We start from the raw sequence: 16,996 nt of genomic DNA on the forward strand, positions 1-16,996 counted from the left end.
ACACATGTGCAAGCGTAGTATTAATTTAGTTTTATGTTTTTATTATGCATTTGCCACTCGAAAAAACCAAAATACAAAATGTATTTTAATCGCTAGCCAAAAAATGCCAACGGAGAAAGTGAAGCTGCACCTAAACAACTTATAAACTCTGATATCTGCTACTACTACTATAACTCGAGTAGTAGTTGCAATCAAACTCACACGCGATCGAGTGCATGGAAATAAAAAAACATGTTTCGGTTGCGTCGCCAAAGATAAGAAAAAAATAAAATAAAAAAAACAAACATAAAAATAAAATATGTAAATATCGGTAAAAGGTGTTGTCGCTGTGTTTTACATTTGTATAACTCGGTATGTTTTTAAACAATCCATTAGTCAGCAGCACCGTTTACACATAACCAGTGGCCCCCATGCAGTATTCAAATTACAATTGCTGTGTGGTCTTCAAGATGGAGACGAACTTATAAATGGTGACGGGCCTACTTTTTAAGGCCCAGTTCATCAAATTTGCACAAAGCCCGACCTCATTAACTTCAAACCAACTCAAAATCAACATCGAGCTGGAAAATATTGAATACACATTTTATGAATGGTATCAGTTCTGTTTGTATTTTCTTTAAGAAATTTCAGGCTAAAGTCTCCAAATATTTCTGTGACGCAGCTGCTTATAATAATTTCGTTTGTAGCTTTCTTAATTTATATAAATTACTGATTTTCATACATGAACCTTTGTTATTTTTTTAAAAGGCTCGAACAATCTCGTGCTCATCTATAAAACTAGCAATGACAAAAATAGCAACATCGAGGCCACTATATCAAAGTTTCAATGCATTTGATTAATTTAATCAAATTAAAGACTTTTAATTTATAATTTTAAAAAGTGCCCTGCTATAAAAAAAACCTTCCAAAAACACTTATCATAATCACATAATCCAAAATTAACATGCATAATCTCTTAATCATCTTGAATTTAGCACTCTGTTGTTTGCTGTAATTCATAAAAACTAAAAACAAAAAACTTAAATTTCAAAATTATCATTTCTGCTTGCTTTTTGATATGTATCTGTAGCAATCCAATAAAAAACATAAATACCTAAAAGGTATTTAAAATGTTAACAGTCTTGTATTTGGGCCTGTTTGCGAAATATTCGTTTGTGTCAAAATTTAACAAGCGTTAATTTGTTGCTGCCCTCAGCTCTGTGTTTGGCTGTTGTTGCTTTCGGGCCACTCACTAAGTTTTATAAATGTTTATTGACAGTGTAAAAATTAGAAAACAATTTTGTTAATATGATATAAGCAATTCATGACTAATAGCTGAAATGTGTTATGCATTAATAAAACGTTTAACGATTGCGATTGCGAAATGAAACGACACGTTGGATTCCACTTTATTTGTATAATTTATTACAAGTATTACAGTTTACATGGTCGTATAGTTCTTGTAGTTGTAGTATGAAATAGCACAAAAAACAGTACATAGACATTTAGTTTTAAGACTAACACTTGTTTTTTTTTTCATTTTTTTTTTACTCTTTTTCGTGGGCTGGCTTAAGATCTAATAAATGTTTCAGTTTGCTCTTGCTTTTGCTGTTTAAGAACAGTGTTTAGTTTGTTTCCTTGTTTATGAAACATGTATATTATTATTATTATTAATTTTGTGAAGATTTTGCAAAAGTGCTTACAATATGTTGCTGCGTGTTTTATTAAATAAATTAATGCTTTTGCAAAATCTTCGAACAAAATGAAGATTTTTTTCTTTAATGTGTAGTAGTGTGTTTGTGTGTGTGTGTGTGTTTGTTCAGTTAGTTAGTATAGCTTTGAGGCGTGCAAACAATGTGCACGATTTGATTTAATTGTTTATTTATATAATTGTTATATTTTTAATACTGGATGTGTTATTAAAAGTGTTTACAATTTGCCTTACATGCTAAGTAGGTTTTATAGTTGATAGATTGGTATCCAAAGTAATCATGCACATTGTTGCAACAACATTTGTAGCTGCGACAAAATACAATTTCACATAATGCAACTTAACGCTTAACCTGTGCTGTTTAATTGTGAGCAAAGAACGTTTAAAAACTATTGTACAAACATATATAATGGGAATTTCGTTTCAAACGTAACATAATAAACATTGTGTGTGTATGTGTGTGTGTGTGTATAAAAACAAAACGCATAGGAATAAACAAACTGGGTATTAATTTAAACAACACAATATTCATAAAGATGCTCAGCTTTTGGCCGTAGCTGTTAGCAAAAGCTGAGCATTTACAAAATGGATTTTAAACAATTAATATTAATTACAACGATTATGAAAATTGTATTTCTGCTTACGCTATACCAAGTGCAGCGCTCTCACCCAATGCCTTGCACACAATTTATAGCAATCCAAGCAAATTGCCATAAGCTGTTGCCGGCTGTTTGGTTCAACAAACTTCAAACACTGAACTGAGCGCTGAGTTTGAAATTTGTTAGGCGGCACAGACACGTCTGGCATAGTTGTAAGTACTTAGGCTTATATTAACTAGTGATTATAATATTAATATTATATGTATAGTTTCATTATTCGACGAGTTTCATCTGACATTATGTACCACAAGCAGAAGCTAAGTTGGTGTGCGCTTGTTTGGCTTTAGTTGGCTTTGAAAAAATAAATCAAAAATTTCACAATCACTCTCACTCTCACTCGCTGGCTTACTAGGCTCATCTCTCTAGGCTCGATCTCTCTGGGCGTCTCTCTTTGTGCACATCTGAAGAAAATGCAACAAATTTTCTATTTATTTTTTGAAAGCTCTGCCTAAGCTGTTGACAGCCGCATCTCGCATGCAGCTAATAAATATATATATGCAATAATTTTCGTTTACAATCTCATATTTTTGTTCATCAATTCAATTCAAGTGGCTAATGCGCTTTCAATCTTAATTGTTAAATGTGTATATTTAGTTATTGTTTCTTTGCTTGCCTTGCTTTTCTTTTCTTTTTCTTTTATAACATTATCGATTCGTTCATCAATTTTCAACAATAAATAAATAAAAATAATAACAGCAGTTTGCACAAGCTGCACAGCTTTATGCACACTGGCACATAAATAAATAAATAGATATTAACTAAGAATTTGCTATTTCAAAAAGTACTGGCATTGTTTCTTGCATTGTTATTCTTAATCGATTTAGTTTTACTTTTGCGTTTGCATACTTCAAAATGTTGCACACTGCTTCTTTCTTTTTGAACATGAGCGTTTTAAGGTTTGATTTGTGGACGGGTGGTTTGCTTTTCTCGTTTCTTTTGCTTGCGTTTTGACTCTTTTGGAAACAAAAAAAATGATAATTTAATAATTGCAGTTAGTTTAGTTTAGTTTAGTTTGGCTTTTGGCTTAGTTTCTTCAATTGTTCAATCCCAGTGCGCTGAGAATCTTGAGCGCATTGCGAGCGGCCTCATTTTGCGATTCCTCGCAGCTTTTGCCAACGCCATGACAAATTTGCGGCGGAGTTGTGGTTACCGTAACAATTGTCAGAAACTCATTGTGATTGCCCTTGGGATAGTCCGAAAAGTTGACCTGCTCAAAAAAAAGAAACATTCAATTAAAGTTCACTACAATATCTAAAGCCACTTACCTCAAAGTCCATCAATTTGCTGAGATATAAGAGCTGTTCCTTCATGGCTACGCCACCGCTGCTATTACCCTCGTTGCCGCCGCCGCCGCTGTTGCTGTTGCCGGCAGTTGCATTGCTGCTGTTGCTGCTAACGCCGCTGGTATTGCTGCCTGTGGATGTGTTCAAGTTGCTCTCACTGGAAGCGGCTGCTTCAGTTGCTTTCGATTCTTTGCTGTCCTCTTTTCCATTAGTGTTGGCGTCTTTCTCTTGCGCTGCCTCTGTATTAGGCTTAATGACAATATCCTTTTTCTTGTTGGCTGTCGAATCGAAAAACATTAGTTATATTTTATAAGAGTTACAGACTCAGCCTCAGCTTACGTTTCTTGTTTTGACGCAATATCAAAATGCCCGGCACTAGACCTCCCGGCGTTGTAACCATGGGCACATCCAGCTCACCAGCTCCAGCTGACTCATCTGTTGACTTGGCTTCCGCTGAGGTTGTTGCCTTCTGTTCCTTGCTTTTTGGTTCAATAGCTTCCAGTTGCTCCAAAAGTACTAAAGTAAACCAAATTTAGTAATTTTCCAAAATAAGCTGCCAAACTGAAACTTACACTGGGCTGCATTGCGCTTGGCCACTTTTTTGCTGCTGCCCGCACCGCGTGCTGTGTACCCATTGGCACTGACTTCAATGAGAAATTCACGCCGCCTGGACGTTTCGCTGCCGTTCTTGGCAATCGTCTCGAATATGGGCTCCTTCTCCTTGCGCGTCTGCTGCAGTTGTATGAGCTTGGTGATGGGATTCTCAGCATCATCAAGCGGTTCGGCTACAGCTTTCTCCTTTACAACTTTCTCGCCACGCCTGTTACGTCGCTCTGGCTTCACCAATGCCGGCAGCGCTACTGTGAGGTTAGTTCCTGTGCTGATTTTGCCCGGCGTCCTGATTGGCTTGATGGGGCGCTTCATGGGCGTTTGTTTCGTGGGCGTCAGCGGTGGCAGCTTATGCAGCTCAGCCAGCATTTTCTCAGCGGCACGCTTCTTCGACAGCTTCTTGCCATTGCCCTCGCCCTCGGTCACAATGGGCCCCACTATGCAGGCGGTTATGAAGTTCTTCATATGCGCTGGACCGTCCTCGCGCAGCACCTTAAAGGACACGGTCATGCTGCGTCGAATGCCAATCTCATGCACCTGCGAAATGGGCGACTTCTTATCACTCTCCTCATCATCCATCTCATCCAGCGCCTCCTCACTAGCGCTGCTCGCCTGTGTTTTGAGCACTTGCAGCGCACGAGCCGCTGCATCATGCTTGGCCTGCTGCAGCGTGCGTCCAATGCCCACGAATTTCTGCTTGCCCACGAACAGCGTAATCTTGCTGGGCGTTGCGGGCACAGGCGCCGCATATGGATTATGTGGTCCGGCCATCATATGCGGTCCGCCGAGCGCAGGCGGCAGCGCATAGCGCGATTGACGCGGCCCATAGCCGCGCTGATGGCCATAAATGCCGCGCTGTGGCTGCAACGCCAGCTGTGGATGCGGATGCGGATGGCCATGTATATGCGGTGGTGCAGATATAACATAAGCACCAGCAGCAGCGGCGGCATTGCGACGCATTGCATATGATGATGCCTGCTGTGGTGGCGGCACTCCAGACGCTGGCGTCGCCAACAAGGGTGCACCATAGTCTGGCAGCATCATTGGATCTGGCGGTGGCAATTGCGACGGGTCCAGCAGATAGTAAGTACGTTGGCCCAGCTTCATGGCCAATGCATTCAGCTCCACCGTCGGCGTAATGTGCGTGCGCGTTGTGCTGGTTTCCTCATTGCGGCGTATTTTGGGCGGCGGATGCTTATACTTGGTCTCCTCAATTGCCTTGGAGGCAGCCATATGCTGTGCCTTCTTGATCTTAAAACCATCTGCAGAGTACTCCTCCTCGCCCAGTTTTAAGGTGACTGTAAACGTTTTGCAGTGCGCTGGTCCACGCTCGCCCGTCAAGCGATATTGATGTGTGATCTATGAGAAGCCAGCATATTAATAAATGACTTGATAGGAAAGTGTTGAATGTTGTTAGCTCACCTTATTAAAACGCGCCAGCTCATTGACCAGACACATGGGCGTCTTGTCCTTGGAGCTGCGCGAACCAGCGCTGCTGTCCACATTGGGCAGCGTGACAGCAGTATCAATATTTTCTACGCTGCTGCTGCAATCTTCGCTTTCTACTGCATTGATGGGCAAGTGCTCTTCACTATTATCAGTTGTTTCTGTATTTGCTGCTGGCTCACTGTTGTCCTCAGCAGCAGTGACAGGCTCCACGGCTGGTGCTGCTGCTGATGTTGTTGTTGCTGCTGCTGATGTTGTGCCTGCTGCTGTTGCTGTTGCTACTGCTGTTGCTTGACTATTGCTCTTGGCCTGGCGATATGTGTTGTGCATTATTGCTTTGGGCACATGTGCGTAGTTGTTGTTATTGTTATTGTTGTTGTTGTATTTGTGATGCTTGTTTAGATAATAGTGCGAGTTCTTGCCCAAGACGTTCTGTGGCGGCGGATGCTGTGCTGCATAGCCGCCTAGATGGGCTGCCATGTGATGCGGCGGTAATTGGCCGTAGGCTAGGGCAGCCGCATGGTTGTACGGCTGCGCAGTTTGGTTGTGTTTTGCTATGTGACTGTGACTGTTGCTGTGGTTGAGGTTGAGGTTGAGGTTCTGATGTTGTTGGCGTATCTTTTGCATTTGATTGCTGTTGTTATTGTGATACGCGGCATTCGGTGGCGGCGGCGGCGGCGGTCCCTGTGGCTGTGCGAGAAGATGCTGCTGATGATGATGATTGAGACTGTTGAATAAAATCCAAATTACAGTTAGTTTCATAATATGTTGCAATCAAATAGATTTCACGAAAAATACCCAAACTGCCATATTGAGTGGCCATCGAAAGCCAAAATGCAAAACAAAAAGTAAAAAGGGCCTCACCCTTTGCGCCTCTTAGCGAATTTTGTATTATTATTGTTGCTGTTATTGCTGCTGCTGCCGCTGCTGTTGTTGTTGTTGCAGCTACAGACAACAGCGGTAAACTTGAACAATAGCAAAAATCCCTAACAAAGCACAAAAGCCGCATTCTTTTACGCATCGTGTCATTTTTCGCCAACTGTCAGTTTCAATTGAGATTGAGACGCACCTACCGCGAGAATACCACATACATATATATGTATATATATAATATAAATCTATGTAGTTAGCACTTAGAGACAAGCACATGAAGTCAGAATTAGAGAGGAAGCGCTTAAAAGGGATTCCTGCTTTTACTAAGACAAAAAGTAGCGCCGTCTACTATTGAAAACTTAAATTTACACTTAGTTTTTAACTTTCGAACTTTCGTTCGAAGTTTAATCACAAAAAGTAATTTTTGAGCTGCACATACTCATGTAACTTAGTTTTAATCTTAATCAATTTTAACATTTGTTTAAACTTTCATTTATATGCACTCTTATTTTGTTGTTAATAATTAATCACTTGGCAGCAACATTTCAACGCTATTAGAGTCCTGAATTTAGTTTGTTGCTTTATAATTCATGAGTTTTGTGCTCCAAACTCACTGCGCGATTTATAAATCTTATAATTATTGCCTTCTTAATTACATTATTTCGCAAATTCTTGTAATCCTTGGACGCACGCGTACAGACGTTTAGAGTTTTGGGTTTGAATCGTGTGCGAGACCGAATACGACTGAGCAGAGGCCAAAGAGTAACTGGCAGCAGATTGAGTTTGGAGCTCGAACTGCAAAACATCTGATCGCATACGAGATGAAAAGAAAAGGCGACAAAAAGTGAGCGCTGAGCATAGCTGCGATCCTAACGAATGTCAAGGATAATTGCAGCCGTTTCTATTGCTTGTTGCTCTTACTGCTGCTGTTGTTGTTGTTGCTGTTGTTGCCGTTGTTAAACCCGTTATCGAGCGGAAGTCATGCTGTGCGCTAAAGAACAAAGAGCCACTGAAATTATAATTTATGAGTTGAGAAAATGGGATGATGAGTCTCACAGGCGATTGTCAGTGACAGGAATTAACATAATTGCCGCAACGTATAAAAGCCTAGACATGACGACGTCGCCAAAAGGGTGTTGGCCAAACCGAAAGCACACCAAAAACCAACTAAGCGCCTACTGCACGATCTCTCTCTTTCTCTCTCTCTCTCTCAATCTCTGTTTGCTGTTTGTCTAACTGCTTAACCGCTTACCGTCCATGATGAGCATCGAGTTGCGGCGGTGGCTGTGCCTGTGGTTGATCCCCAACGAGCGAAGCTGTCAGCGAGCCCAGATGTGGATCCATGCCAGCGTGTGGATGCGTTAGCGGCATATGGCCATGATGATGTGCTCCACGCATATGCGGTGCTGGTCTTGCGGCATGCACATGATGCTGCATTGCAGTCTGAAATTCTTTCTCCTGTTGCTGTTACTGTTGCTGTTGCTGTTGCAGCTGCAAAATGTGAGTTAAGAAAACAAATATTTTTATTGGTAAAACAATGCATACAAATGGTGTCTTTTTGTGTTGCAATTGTGCGCACTTTCAGCAATACGGCAAGAACTGCATTTGAATGCAGCCAGCGGACACTGGGCACTCAGACGTGCCTAAATCAAATTGTGACAGGCTCAAAGACTTCGACATGCAGAGCGACAGGGGCAGGCTGCAAAAGGGCGCAAACAAGCAACCACCAAGCCTTGCTGCTTAAGATTTTACCCCTCTTCGCTACCTACACACAAATACAAATATATAACATATACATATGTATACGTCTTGTTGCACTTTTCTAGTTCCATTGTAGTGTGGTTGTTTTGCTGCTGAAATTCGATAAAATGCAGCTGCATTTGAATTTCATATAATCAGGTTCGTATCTATCCCTATGTTGCCTTTTTGCTCTACGTGCATTGAACTGCGCCTGCTCTGCGATCCCCTTTTCCCTCTCTCTATGCCACCACTGTCTGCTCACATGCATATGGCATAACAATTTCAGGTCTGCATTTGTCTGCAAACCGCGCACTCACCTACGTATTTCTCCTCTTTTCACTCGACGCCTTTGCTGATCCACAGCGTTTGTATTTATTTTCGTATTCTCAATTCGCATGCAGTTGAGGTATAGGCCAAAAAACGTTTGCGTTTACGTTCTCAAGCCAATTCCAAATCAATAGCGACCATGTACTTTAATTTACTGCAACCCAAAAGAACAACAACAACAACAGCAAGAACTCTGTGAATTGTTGTGCAGACGCCTGTAGAATTTTTGGCTTTTTGGCAATTTAAAAGACACTTTAGAACTATTTTAACACTTAAATTAAGTTGATGAACGCGTAGAGTTAGGTTTTAACTTTAACTTAGCATTATTAGTTATATATTATTATATTAATTAGCGTGCGGCCGTAATTCCGTGGCTGTGGATGAAACTCGAAGAATAACAAATAGTGTTGGCGTTTTAGCACTTTTGCAGCTAGATTTAGCTATTTTCAAAATGCAACAGCTAGATCTTATGCTAGATTCATTTTCGTTAAGAATCCAGTTATTTTAAAACTTTTTCTTTTGTTGCTTATTATCAGCTTAAGTCATTTCACCTATTGCAGAGTTATTTTTAACAGTCCACGAAAATCTGGCAACACTTATGGCAAAAGTGTTTAAATTGGCACATATCCAATAAATTAGCATATCGTGAGCAGTACAAGCGAGATGCTAGCAGCACGACAAACTCGCGAGTGTCATCTATAATGATTATATTGTGCGAACAGTGCGAACGACTATATTAGATAAGAATGAGAACGCACCAATCTTATGAATACTAATGAGGCGCTATTTTTAAATATAAAATCTTATCTGTAAAATAAGAGTAAGCTGTTTATTGATATATTTTGGTTTTCTACTGCTAATAGTTATGAGTCAAACGAGTAATCATTTCGTAGAGTACTTTCGGTTGGTCATAAGGTGCCAGATGTCCAGCATTGCGAATCATTATTTCAATTAAACGACCAGCTTCCTTAAAATAACCAACAATATCGCCATCCATACGCCAGATTTTACGTGCAGCTGTTCTATAGCGTTCAGCGCCGGGAAAATCCAACAATTTCAAATAGCCAAGCGAAAGGGTGTAGGGTACAATAACATCCAACTGTCCGCTATACACGCATACGGTATAATACTTTAAAATCTCCTCCACAAGTGGTGCCACTGTATCCATATAATCTTTCCTTAGATGCTTCTTGACTTTGTTCACCTTGTCCGTATCATGGAAGAGCATGTTGCCTACATGAATCGCGCGACGAGTTGCATTGGCCTGAAGAAAAACTTTCATTCTATTTACAAGCACCGCGAGTTCATCGTCAGCCTTCAAGTAATTGTAGTATGATTTAAAGCCCGTTAGATTTTTATAAAGCGAGCCAGCGGGTAAGTCTCCCAGAATAAGTGAATCAAATATTTCAAATGCACACTCCATGTTACCAGATTGAATACAGATTTCGGCAGATTCCTCTGCACTATGAAATTTATACAAACCGTTGTCATCTATGAAGCCCAACTGATATAAGTAGTCACCATACTTAAGTTGATTCAACGGATCTGACAGTCCATTGCCAATGGCCACGCCCTTAAGTGGAATGCGTATTTTGCACTCCGTTGTAGTCTGCATTTTATGCATGTAGTAGGCCAATGCGGGGACGTATTTGCCAGCATAGGACTCGCCGGTAATCCAAAATCCTGAAGAGTTTTTCCATTCAAACAGCTCATAGAGTTGTGTAATTGCCTCATACAAATTGACGGCAACATCGACTTGATTACGTGCATATCCGTGGCAGTGATCGGTTGTGCTGAATCCGGTCCCTACAGGATTATCCACATATATTATGTTGTGATTCGTACTCCACGTATAGTTTCTTTTCTCCAGTTTTCCTTGCTCGTTTATCTGTAGTGGGCCGTTTTCGATAAAAAGTCCTATGAGTGAGGATGAGCCAGGACCGCCCTGGAGCCACAGCACTACGGGTGCCTTGTCTGCATTCTGCTCAGCAGGGAAATACCAGAAATATAAGCTGGAATTGTATTTCTCTTCAACTGTTAGATAGCCCGCATAGCTCTCAACTCCAAGAAACTGTGAGCCGTTGACCCGCGCAAAGTTCTTAATCTGCTGCCTCGATACTGTTGCATTCCTTATGAGAGTCGTCAGAAACAGCGGCTTGCCAGGATCTATGTCATGATATTTTTCTTTGTTAGCGCTCCCCAGGCAACAATTTGCAACAGCTGCTGCAATTAGCAATGTTATTTTTATGACTGTTTGCATTCTAGCCAGCTGAGTCAGTAATTTCAGTGTAGCTTATTCACCGTAAATTGTAAGCAAATGTTACTAGTTCGATTTAAACTGAAGCACTGCCTAAGTGCTGCTATTAAACAGTCTTTATATACATTCCATACACAATTATAAGCGGTTTCTGTTTGAATGCCGTCGATCAACGGTAGTATAAACATCAGTGTGACCAGTCACAAAAGCTATCGATATTACTAATACGCGTTACATGTAATTGTTGAGTGCAAAATGCGCAACAGCTGTAACAGTTAAAATGGACGCTGTCTTATAAATTTATAAGCTGTTCCATATTGTAAATAATACGCGAATACAAGCTGAATAAACAGCTCTACAACTGCGAAAAACATTCCAGCTAAGCATAAAAAGCTTGGCTAAAAGCAGAGTGTCAAAAAGATGAAGCAGCCGTTAACAGTTTTAAAAGGATGCTTTTTTTGCCTTAATTTTCTCTGGATTCACAGACTGGTAACAGCTATTGATGTTACTGAGGTAATTATAGATTCAAAGATAAACGAAAACTCTGCGTTTTACATATTTTTTATGACTTAATACGCTGACAGATGTTTTGCGTATTGATTTTGTTTTGTGACGTTTACACCTAACACATACACTCAGGTATGCAGGGTAGTGCATGTGTGTGTGTGTGTGCTCCGTGGCATATCTGATATTTGAGCTCTAATCTAATGAGCTATAATTACTTTTGCTCTACAGAATCAAAGCGCACAACGTTATCTGCAAGGGTTACCAATCGGCAGTGGTAGCAATGCGGATCGACTGCAGCAAATGCTGAAGGGTGTTGGAGCACCAATTAATTGGCCACAGCCCGCCAAGCCGGAAATAACAGATGTTAAGACTGAGCTCGCCAAACTAAATACAAGTGAGAGAGTATGTAAATTAGCAATCGTAGCAATAAAAATAACACTTTTTAATTGCAGCCTATGTTTATCAAAATGAGTGGCCGGCGAATAATGTTCGACTAGGCGCTGTAACTGCGGTTAGCTTTGACAAAGCAGGCAACGTAGTCATATTTCATAGAGTAAATCGCATTTGGTCACAGAGAACGTTCAACAATGAAAATGTTTACCAAGAAAAAAACCGTGGACCCATCAGGGAAAGCACAGTGCTAGGTCTTGAGCCGGATACGGGAAAGGTGCTGTATGATTGGGGTAAAAATATGTAAGTAATTAAGACGAACTGTACGATTGTTAGCTTGCAAACATATTTAAAAACTTAAATTTTTGCAGGTTCTATATGCCGCATGGTCTGCACATCGATCCGGAAGATAATGTGTGGCTGACAGATGTAGCGTTGCATCAAGTGTTTAAGTTTCCACCACGTGGCGCAGGTGGCAGACCCCTACTGACACTAGGCACTGCCTTTCATCCTGGCAATGGCATCAAAAAGTTTTGCAAACCCACTGCAGTGGCGGTGCTCAACAATGGCGACTTTTTTGTAGCCGATGGCTATTGCAATGCACGCATTGTCAAGTACTCAAAGCAAGGCGAACAAATCTTAGTGTGGGGTGAGAACTCATTCTCAGGCTTTTCTTACGATGTGGCACCGCCAAACTTCTTTGCTATACCACATGCATTGACACTGGTGCCGGAGCTGGAACTACTCTGTGCTGCTGATCGTGAAAATGGACGTGTGCAGTGCTTCCATTCCATTAATGGCACATTTCACTCGCAGTATCATAATCCGGTGATTGGCGATCGTCTCTTTAGCATGGCATATACACCAGCAGCAGGTGCGTCTCAGTATAAATGATTGTGAGCTTTATAACTCTTCCAATCTCTCATCAGGTGGCGAGCTGGTGATTGTTAATGGACCCAGTGCTGAGGTGGGCGCCCAGCAGCAGCATTATAATGAAGTGCATGGCTTTGTGTTGAGCATGCGAACGCGACAATTGGTCTCAAAGTTTGGTCCCAACAATTTACAATTTGAGAACCCACATGATGTCGCTGTAACAGCAGATGGAAATGCCATCTATGTTGCTGAGTTATCTCCCACGCGCATTCACAAGTTCCTGCACAAGTCTGTGGCGAAGCCTATGTCGCTATCAGCCGTTAAATCACTAAGCAGCTCCAACGAAGTAGCTGCCGCTGCGCCTGCATCAAGTGGCAGTGGAGCAGAGACAGCAGCAGCACATCATCCAAGCGGGAAAGCTATATTGGTGGCTTCACTTATGCTTGTCTTTGCTGGTTCCACGCTGGCATTGGCGCTAATGATGGCGCGTCGCCGCAAACGAGGTAATCAAGCAATCAGCGCAGCGCCAGCTAGCGATTTGGTCTATCGCCAGTTGGCCGCGTCCAATCAAAGTCTGTGCTAATCTTCCCAATCGACTCACTCCAGTCCCCATATTGTGGTTGTGTGCTATGCAATAAATATTATCTTTTAAGTTGTCTTGCCTTTTGTAAATCTCATGCGTATAAGTTTTTGGATTCTGTTTTGTAAGCATCGTGTGCCGTTTTGCTGCATGTTTATATACATACTTATTATTTTATACACGTATACTGTAAAATATACAACACAAATTTAGACAATTTTATTAACATTTAAAAAGTGTTTTGTTTTAAATATTTTTTTAAATTGCAGCGCCCGAAAACAAACTAAATACTCAATTGTAAGAATGTTTTAAAGCATGCTCTTGTACAAAGCTGTTGGGTTTTGTACTAATTTATATTTATGTGTGCCCAACTTATATACATATTTACCTTTGTTAATATTGTTTGTTGCTTTGCTGGCATCTCAACAGGTTGTTTGCCGTTCGGCACACACAATCGCCGGCATGCATGGGAGAAGACCGAGGGCTTCAAGCTAGGCGGCCTACTGGATCGCAATGGCTTCGAGAAGCTCGATCAGAATGCCAGCGATGAGGAGCACGAACAGCAGACAACATCAATCTCGCAGTACGCCTAAAGAAGCTGGAGTGCCTACAGCCAGGACCAAGAGACTTAACTATTTTTTTAAAAGTTCTAACTAAGCATTCCTAGTTCTAGTTCTACCTCAGTGAATTTTTACTAAATAGTTTTCAACTTATGTTTTTTAAACTTAACTCTGTGTATGCTTCCTCCAAAAGCATTCCAACATTATTTAATGCCCATTTTGCCAATTGTTTTAAATACACAATATACATGCATATACTAATATAAAAAGGCACTTATTGAAAACAAACTAAAATGCGTTTGGTCGTGTGTATTTTTCGATTTCTACGTAGAGCTTTTAACGTAGTCGCTGTGGCTAGAGCTTAATTACATAGTATTTCATTATTAATTATTAGTATAAATAGTTGTAAGTATATTGCATTTTATAGTCTAATAAGGCCCCTGCGTGGCAAATCATCTGTCAACAATTCGTTGCACAGACATTCGTTGCATATTCGATTTTGGTTTTGGTATTGGCCTAAACAGTTTGAGCCAAAAATCCATCGTTCTCTTCAGTTACAAGTGCATCGATATTATAAAATACAGCGTGCATTAATATAACAAAACAGGATGCGCCTAGGGTCCAAAACAATACTGCACCAGCACCAACCAAAAAGAGCACAGGTGCTGCTCCCAAATTAACTATTAAAACTTGCTGCTTCGGTGTTAGTTGTTGGCCAAACAAGTTGAAGTTTGAATTTGAGTTGCGTATCTTGTTGCAAGCGAAAGCAACTCCAACTATAACCAGCAATGTAAGTGGCGATGTAATTCTGTAAATACAAACAAAAGGTCATTACATGCTTGCCACGTGCAACAGTGGCATAATACGTACAGGCAATAGATCATCAGCACAATGAATACAAATATGTAGTTGCTCTGGAAGTACTGTAGATTGCGCACGATACGGTTATTGAGACGCTGCATACTAACGGCTGACTTGAAGTTGTTTATGTTGAAGAACATCATCCAGGGGCGCAGCGAACGACGCACCATTTGTATGAGCTCCATAGGTGTTGGGAGATTCGTCAGTGAGGGAAATCTAAAAATATGTATGCAACTTTACCAAATGCGTGTATATTTGACGCTTGAGCTCATTTACCTTTGCATATCTATGGAGAATCTATTCTCACCGCCAGCTGGACGTTGCTGTGGCACTTGCATATCGCCGCTCACATCTATACTTGTCTCCGACATATTTATCTATTTTGCTGACGCGTCGACTTTTACTTAGAAGTACGGCTCGATTTTTGGTCTATAATGCATGCAGATTCCGTTAGATTCCGTTAGATAAGCACTCTTCTATATCTCGCGAGGCGCGTTCAGATGCTGGCAGAAATTCTGACGTGTTAGAATTGTTGCCGTTGCCGACAATCAAGTTGATCTTCAAACTGCAACCGCAGCTACATGTATAGACACTAAGCGCACAATTGTTATTATTTCAAAACTATTAATTTACTTTAGCATTTTATTTTTACTCTGAACGGTTTACTGACTTAACAGGCAACAGAAATATCAACAGTTTCTGATGTGGCAAATAAATAACAACAAATTTAATACTTATTTCGATTTGCGATAAAATATATGGTCAAACTATCGATTGCACCATCGATAGTAGAATTATGTATATAAATATTACACTTTTAAATGTAAGCTGACATATGAATATAAATTAATAATTCTAATTTTTGATTATTTTAATTAAAAATTCCATTCCATTCCATTAACAGAAAGTATAATAGCACCACCTATAGGCAATCAGAACGAAACGTAATCGCATGCACAGCTGATTTCAACTTGGTGGCAACTTTTGATGCTTGTGTACTGTGTGAATGAAATATAAAAAATGTGCGGTGTGCGCGGGATTTTTGGTTCTTTGGTAATCAGTGCGTGCCATTGAAAAAAAAAGAAAAGGAATTCATAGGTTTCAGCTACTTATTTTACATAAATACCTGTATTATACATGTGTGTTATACAACATTTTCCTCTACTTTTTCATAGTTTATTTAGAACATTTTTCATCAAATTATTAATTAGCTGATTTCGATATAAATTTAAATTGAGTTCTTACTGTTTGGAATTTATCACTTTAAAGTTTATTGTTTTAAGATATTTTTAGAAATTTCACCATGCCAAATTTGTCAAAATGTGATAAATTAAACAAGTATGCTACTGCATTGATCGGCATAGTATCTGAACTTATTGGGGGTTTTAGCCTGTACTTATCTTGTCAAGACTATATGCAGACAGAATTGTCTGTCCACATTGTTCTCTTCTTTGGCACCATATATCAAATAGTTACATCCTTGTGTCTCACTATTGGAGCTCTGTGGGTGAGGCAAAGAAAATGCAGTAATATATAACTGACACATCCAATACAATCCAAAGATGCAAGAAAAATTGCTCATTCCATGGCTTATTTTACCCGTGTCAGCTATCGATTATGCTGTAGTTATGTATAAAGTTTGCAACGGCACTATTTATGGCATTTTATTTGGAGTGTGTAAATAAAACTCGAATTAATTTAATTATAATGGCTACACTAATCTTCTGTCTTACAGTTTTGGAAATGACAGCTTGGTATATCGCCGTACGCTTGTTTTTGAGATACAGCGGTCTAACAAGCCTTAATAATGCAAGCTTATTTTCAGAACAAAGGACCGTAGGACGAGCAATTGGTATGAATATTTTTTTTATATAATTGAATTTCGATTTTAGCTATACGCCAATGTATAAATACGTGTGTATCCTGCGATCCCTTGGTCAAAGTGTATCAACAAGCTGGCTGCGCCCGACTTTACTTCGTTTTTGTTAAATATACTCATGCGCACTATTATCAACAGCCGCAATTCCTGTCAGTACTTTGGGGCAAGCACTTGGGCCAAGCTAAAAGAAATTAGTTAAAATTCAAATAAAAATATAATTCGATATAAATGCAAATGACAAAACGTTTCGGTTTAATTTGAATAAAGCCAGTTTAAAAGAATAGCTCGGGATACGCATTGCTAAAAAAGAACGCAAAATAAATTGAGATTTTGCTCCAAACAAAAATTGTTCTATCGATTTGTAGCAGAAATTGTGAAAGTGCATAATTGTTGAACAGCGAGAGCTGCAGGCGAGGCGGCGGAAAACGGAAACAGGCCACCTGAACAGAGACAGCAACAGGA

General features: G+C 40.1%; 5 protein-coding genes across 8 annotated transcripts; 2 read left to right on the forward strand and 3 right to left on the reverse strand.

Annotated features, from left to right (window-relative positions):
• Positions 1 to 1,358: 1,358 nt before the first annotated feature.
• On the reverse strand, positions 1,359 to 8,972 carry LOC108597138 (maternal effect protein staufen). The gene is made up of 7 exons (XM_017983529.2): positions 8,618 to 8,972; positions 7,813 to 8,051; positions 5,664 to 6,414; positions 4,205 to 5,600; positions 3,972 to 4,148; positions 3,615 to 3,910; positions 1,359 to 3,556 (listed from the first exon to the last, which is right to left on the reverse strand). The coding sequence occupies exons 2-7, from the start codon at positions 7,995 to 7,997 to the stop codon at positions 3,383 to 3,385; spliced, it is 2,979 nt and encodes a 992-aa protein (XP_017839018.1). The 5' UTR covers positions 7,998 to 8,051; positions 8,618 to 8,972; the 3' UTR covers positions 1,359 to 3,382.
• Positions 8,973 to 9,451: 479 nt separating this feature from the next.
• On the reverse strand, positions 9,452 to 10,981 carry LOC108595457 (venom serine carboxypeptidase). Its single transcript, XM_017980698.1, has one exon. The coding sequence runs from the start codon at positions 10,885 to 10,887 to the stop codon at positions 9,484 to 9,486; it is 1,404 nt and encodes a 467-aa protein (XP_017836187.1). The 5' UTR covers positions 10,888 to 10,981; the 3' UTR covers positions 9,452 to 9,483.
• A 187-nt stretch (positions 10,982 to 11,168) lies between these two features.
• Positions 11,169 to 14,062, forward strand: LOC108597538 (peptidyl-alpha-hydroxyglycine alpha-amidating lyase 1). 2 transcript variants are annotated; one of them, XM_033293140.1, is made up of 6 exons: positions 11,169 to 11,397; positions 11,620 to 11,785; positions 11,844 to 12,084; positions 12,153 to 12,655; positions 12,711 to 13,226; positions 13,664 to 14,062. In XM_033293140.1, the coding sequence occupies exons 1-6, from the start codon at positions 11,305 to 11,307 to the stop codon at positions 13,825 to 13,827; spliced, it is 1,683 nt and encodes a 560-aa protein (XP_033149031.1). In that variant the 5' UTR covers positions 11,169 to 11,304; the 3' UTR covers positions 13,828 to 14,062. The 2 variants fall into 2 exon arrangements, with proteins under 2 accessions (XP_033149031.1, XP_017839626.1); XM_017984137.2 differs by having other exon boundaries at positions 11,170 to 11,397; positions 12,711 to 13,157.
• Positions 14,063 to 14,088: 26 nt separating this feature from the next.
• Positions 14,089 to 15,345, reverse strand: LOC108597537 (prenylated Rab acceptor protein 1). Its single transcript, XM_017984136.2, has 3 exons — positions 14,932 to 15,345; positions 14,665 to 14,871; positions 14,089 to 14,602 (listed from the first exon to the last, which is right to left on the reverse strand). The coding sequence occupies exons 1-3, from the start codon at positions 15,024 to 15,026 to the stop codon at positions 14,311 to 14,313; spliced, it is 594 nt and encodes a 197-aa protein (XP_017839625.1). The 5' UTR covers positions 15,027 to 15,345; the 3' UTR covers positions 14,089 to 14,310.
• A 588-nt stretch (positions 15,346 to 15,933) lies between these two features.
• LOC108597129 lies at positions 15,934 to 16,758 on the forward strand. Of its 3 annotated transcripts, none has more exons than XM_017983515.1 (3): positions 15,934 to 16,162; positions 16,218 to 16,328; positions 16,391 to 16,758. In XM_017983515.1, exons 1-3 carry the CDS (start codon positions 15,959 to 15,961, stop codon positions 16,400 to 16,402), a joined length of 327 nt encoding a protein of 108 aa, XP_017839004.1. In that variant the 5' UTR covers positions 15,934 to 15,958; the 3' UTR covers positions 16,403 to 16,758. The 3 variants fall into 3 exon arrangements, 2 of the variants coding, with proteins under 2 accessions (XP_017839004.1, XP_017839003.1); XR_001915078.2 differs by having other exon boundaries at positions 15,935 to 16,158; positions 16,218 to 16,332; positions 16,391 to 16,419; XM_017983514.1 differs by having other exon boundaries at positions 15,936 to 16,162; positions 16,218 to 16,332.
• The last annotated feature ends 238 nt before the right edge of the window (positions 16,759 to 16,996 follow it).

The sequence above is a fragment of the Drosophila busckii genome, chromosome 2R, assembly GCF_011750605.1.
Source record: "Drosophila busckii strain San Diego stock center, stock number 13000-0081.31 chromosome 2R, ASM1175060v1, whole genome shotgun sequence".
Classification (NCBI taxonomy): Eukaryota; Metazoa; Arthropoda; class Insecta; order Diptera; family Drosophilidae; genus Drosophila; species Drosophila busckii.

Excerpts from the sequence above, each read along its gene's own strand:
- LOC108597138 (XM_017983529.2), bottom strand. The coding sequence starts at position 7,997 with ATGCAGCATCATGTGCATGCCGCAAGACCAGCACCGCATATGCGTGGA. Across the intron at positions 5,601-5,663 it reads AGCTGGCGCGTTTTAATAAG|ATCACACATCAATATCGCTT; the intron begins GTGAGCTAACAA and ends GGCTTCTCATAG. Across the intron at positions 3,911-3,971 it reads ATTGCGTCAAAACAAGAAAC|CCAACAAGAAAAAGGATATT; the intron begins GTAAGCTGAGGC and ends TCGATTCGACAG.
- LOC108595457 (XM_017980698.1), bottom strand. The coding sequence starts at position 10,887 with ATGCAAACAGTCATAAAAATAACATTGCTAATTGCAGCAGCTGTTGCA.
- LOC108597538 (XM_033293140.1), top strand. The coding sequence starts at position 11,305 with ATGAAGCAGCCGTTAACAGTTTTAAAAGGATGCTTTTTTTGCCTTAAT. Across the intron at positions 11,398-11,619 it reads CAGCTATTGATGTTACTGAG|AATCAAAGCGCACAACGTTA; the intron begins GTAATTATAGAT and ends TTTGCTCTACAG. Across the intron at positions 12,085-12,152 it reads TATGATTGGGGTAAAAATAT|GTTCTATATGCCGCATGGTC; the intron begins GTAAGTAATTAA and ends AAATTTTTGCAG.
- LOC108597537 (XM_017984136.2), bottom strand. The coding sequence starts at position 15,026 with ATGTCGGAGACAAGTATAGATGTGAGCGGCGATATGCAAGTGCCACAG. Across the intron at positions 14,872-14,931 it reads TTCTCCATAGATATGCAAAG|ATTTCCCTCACTGACGAATC; the intron begins GTAAATGAGCTC and ends ACATATTTTTAG. Across the intron at positions 14,603-14,664 it reads GTGCTGATGATCTATTGCCT|AATTACATCGCCACTTACAT; the intron begins GTACGTATTATG and ends TTGTATTTACAG.
- LOC108597129 (XM_017983514.1), top strand. The coding sequence starts at position 15,959 with ATGCCAAATTTGTCAAAATGTGATAAATTAAACAAGTATGCTACTGCA. Across the intron at positions 16,163-16,217 it reads TCACTATTGGAGCTCTGTGG|ATGCAAGAAAAATTGCTCAT; the intron begins GTGAGGCAAAGA and ends TACAATCCAAAG. Across the intron at positions 16,333-16,390 it reads TGGCATTTTATTTGGAGTGT|TTTTGGAAATGACAGCTTGG; the intron begins GTAAATAAAACT and ends TCTGTCTTACAG.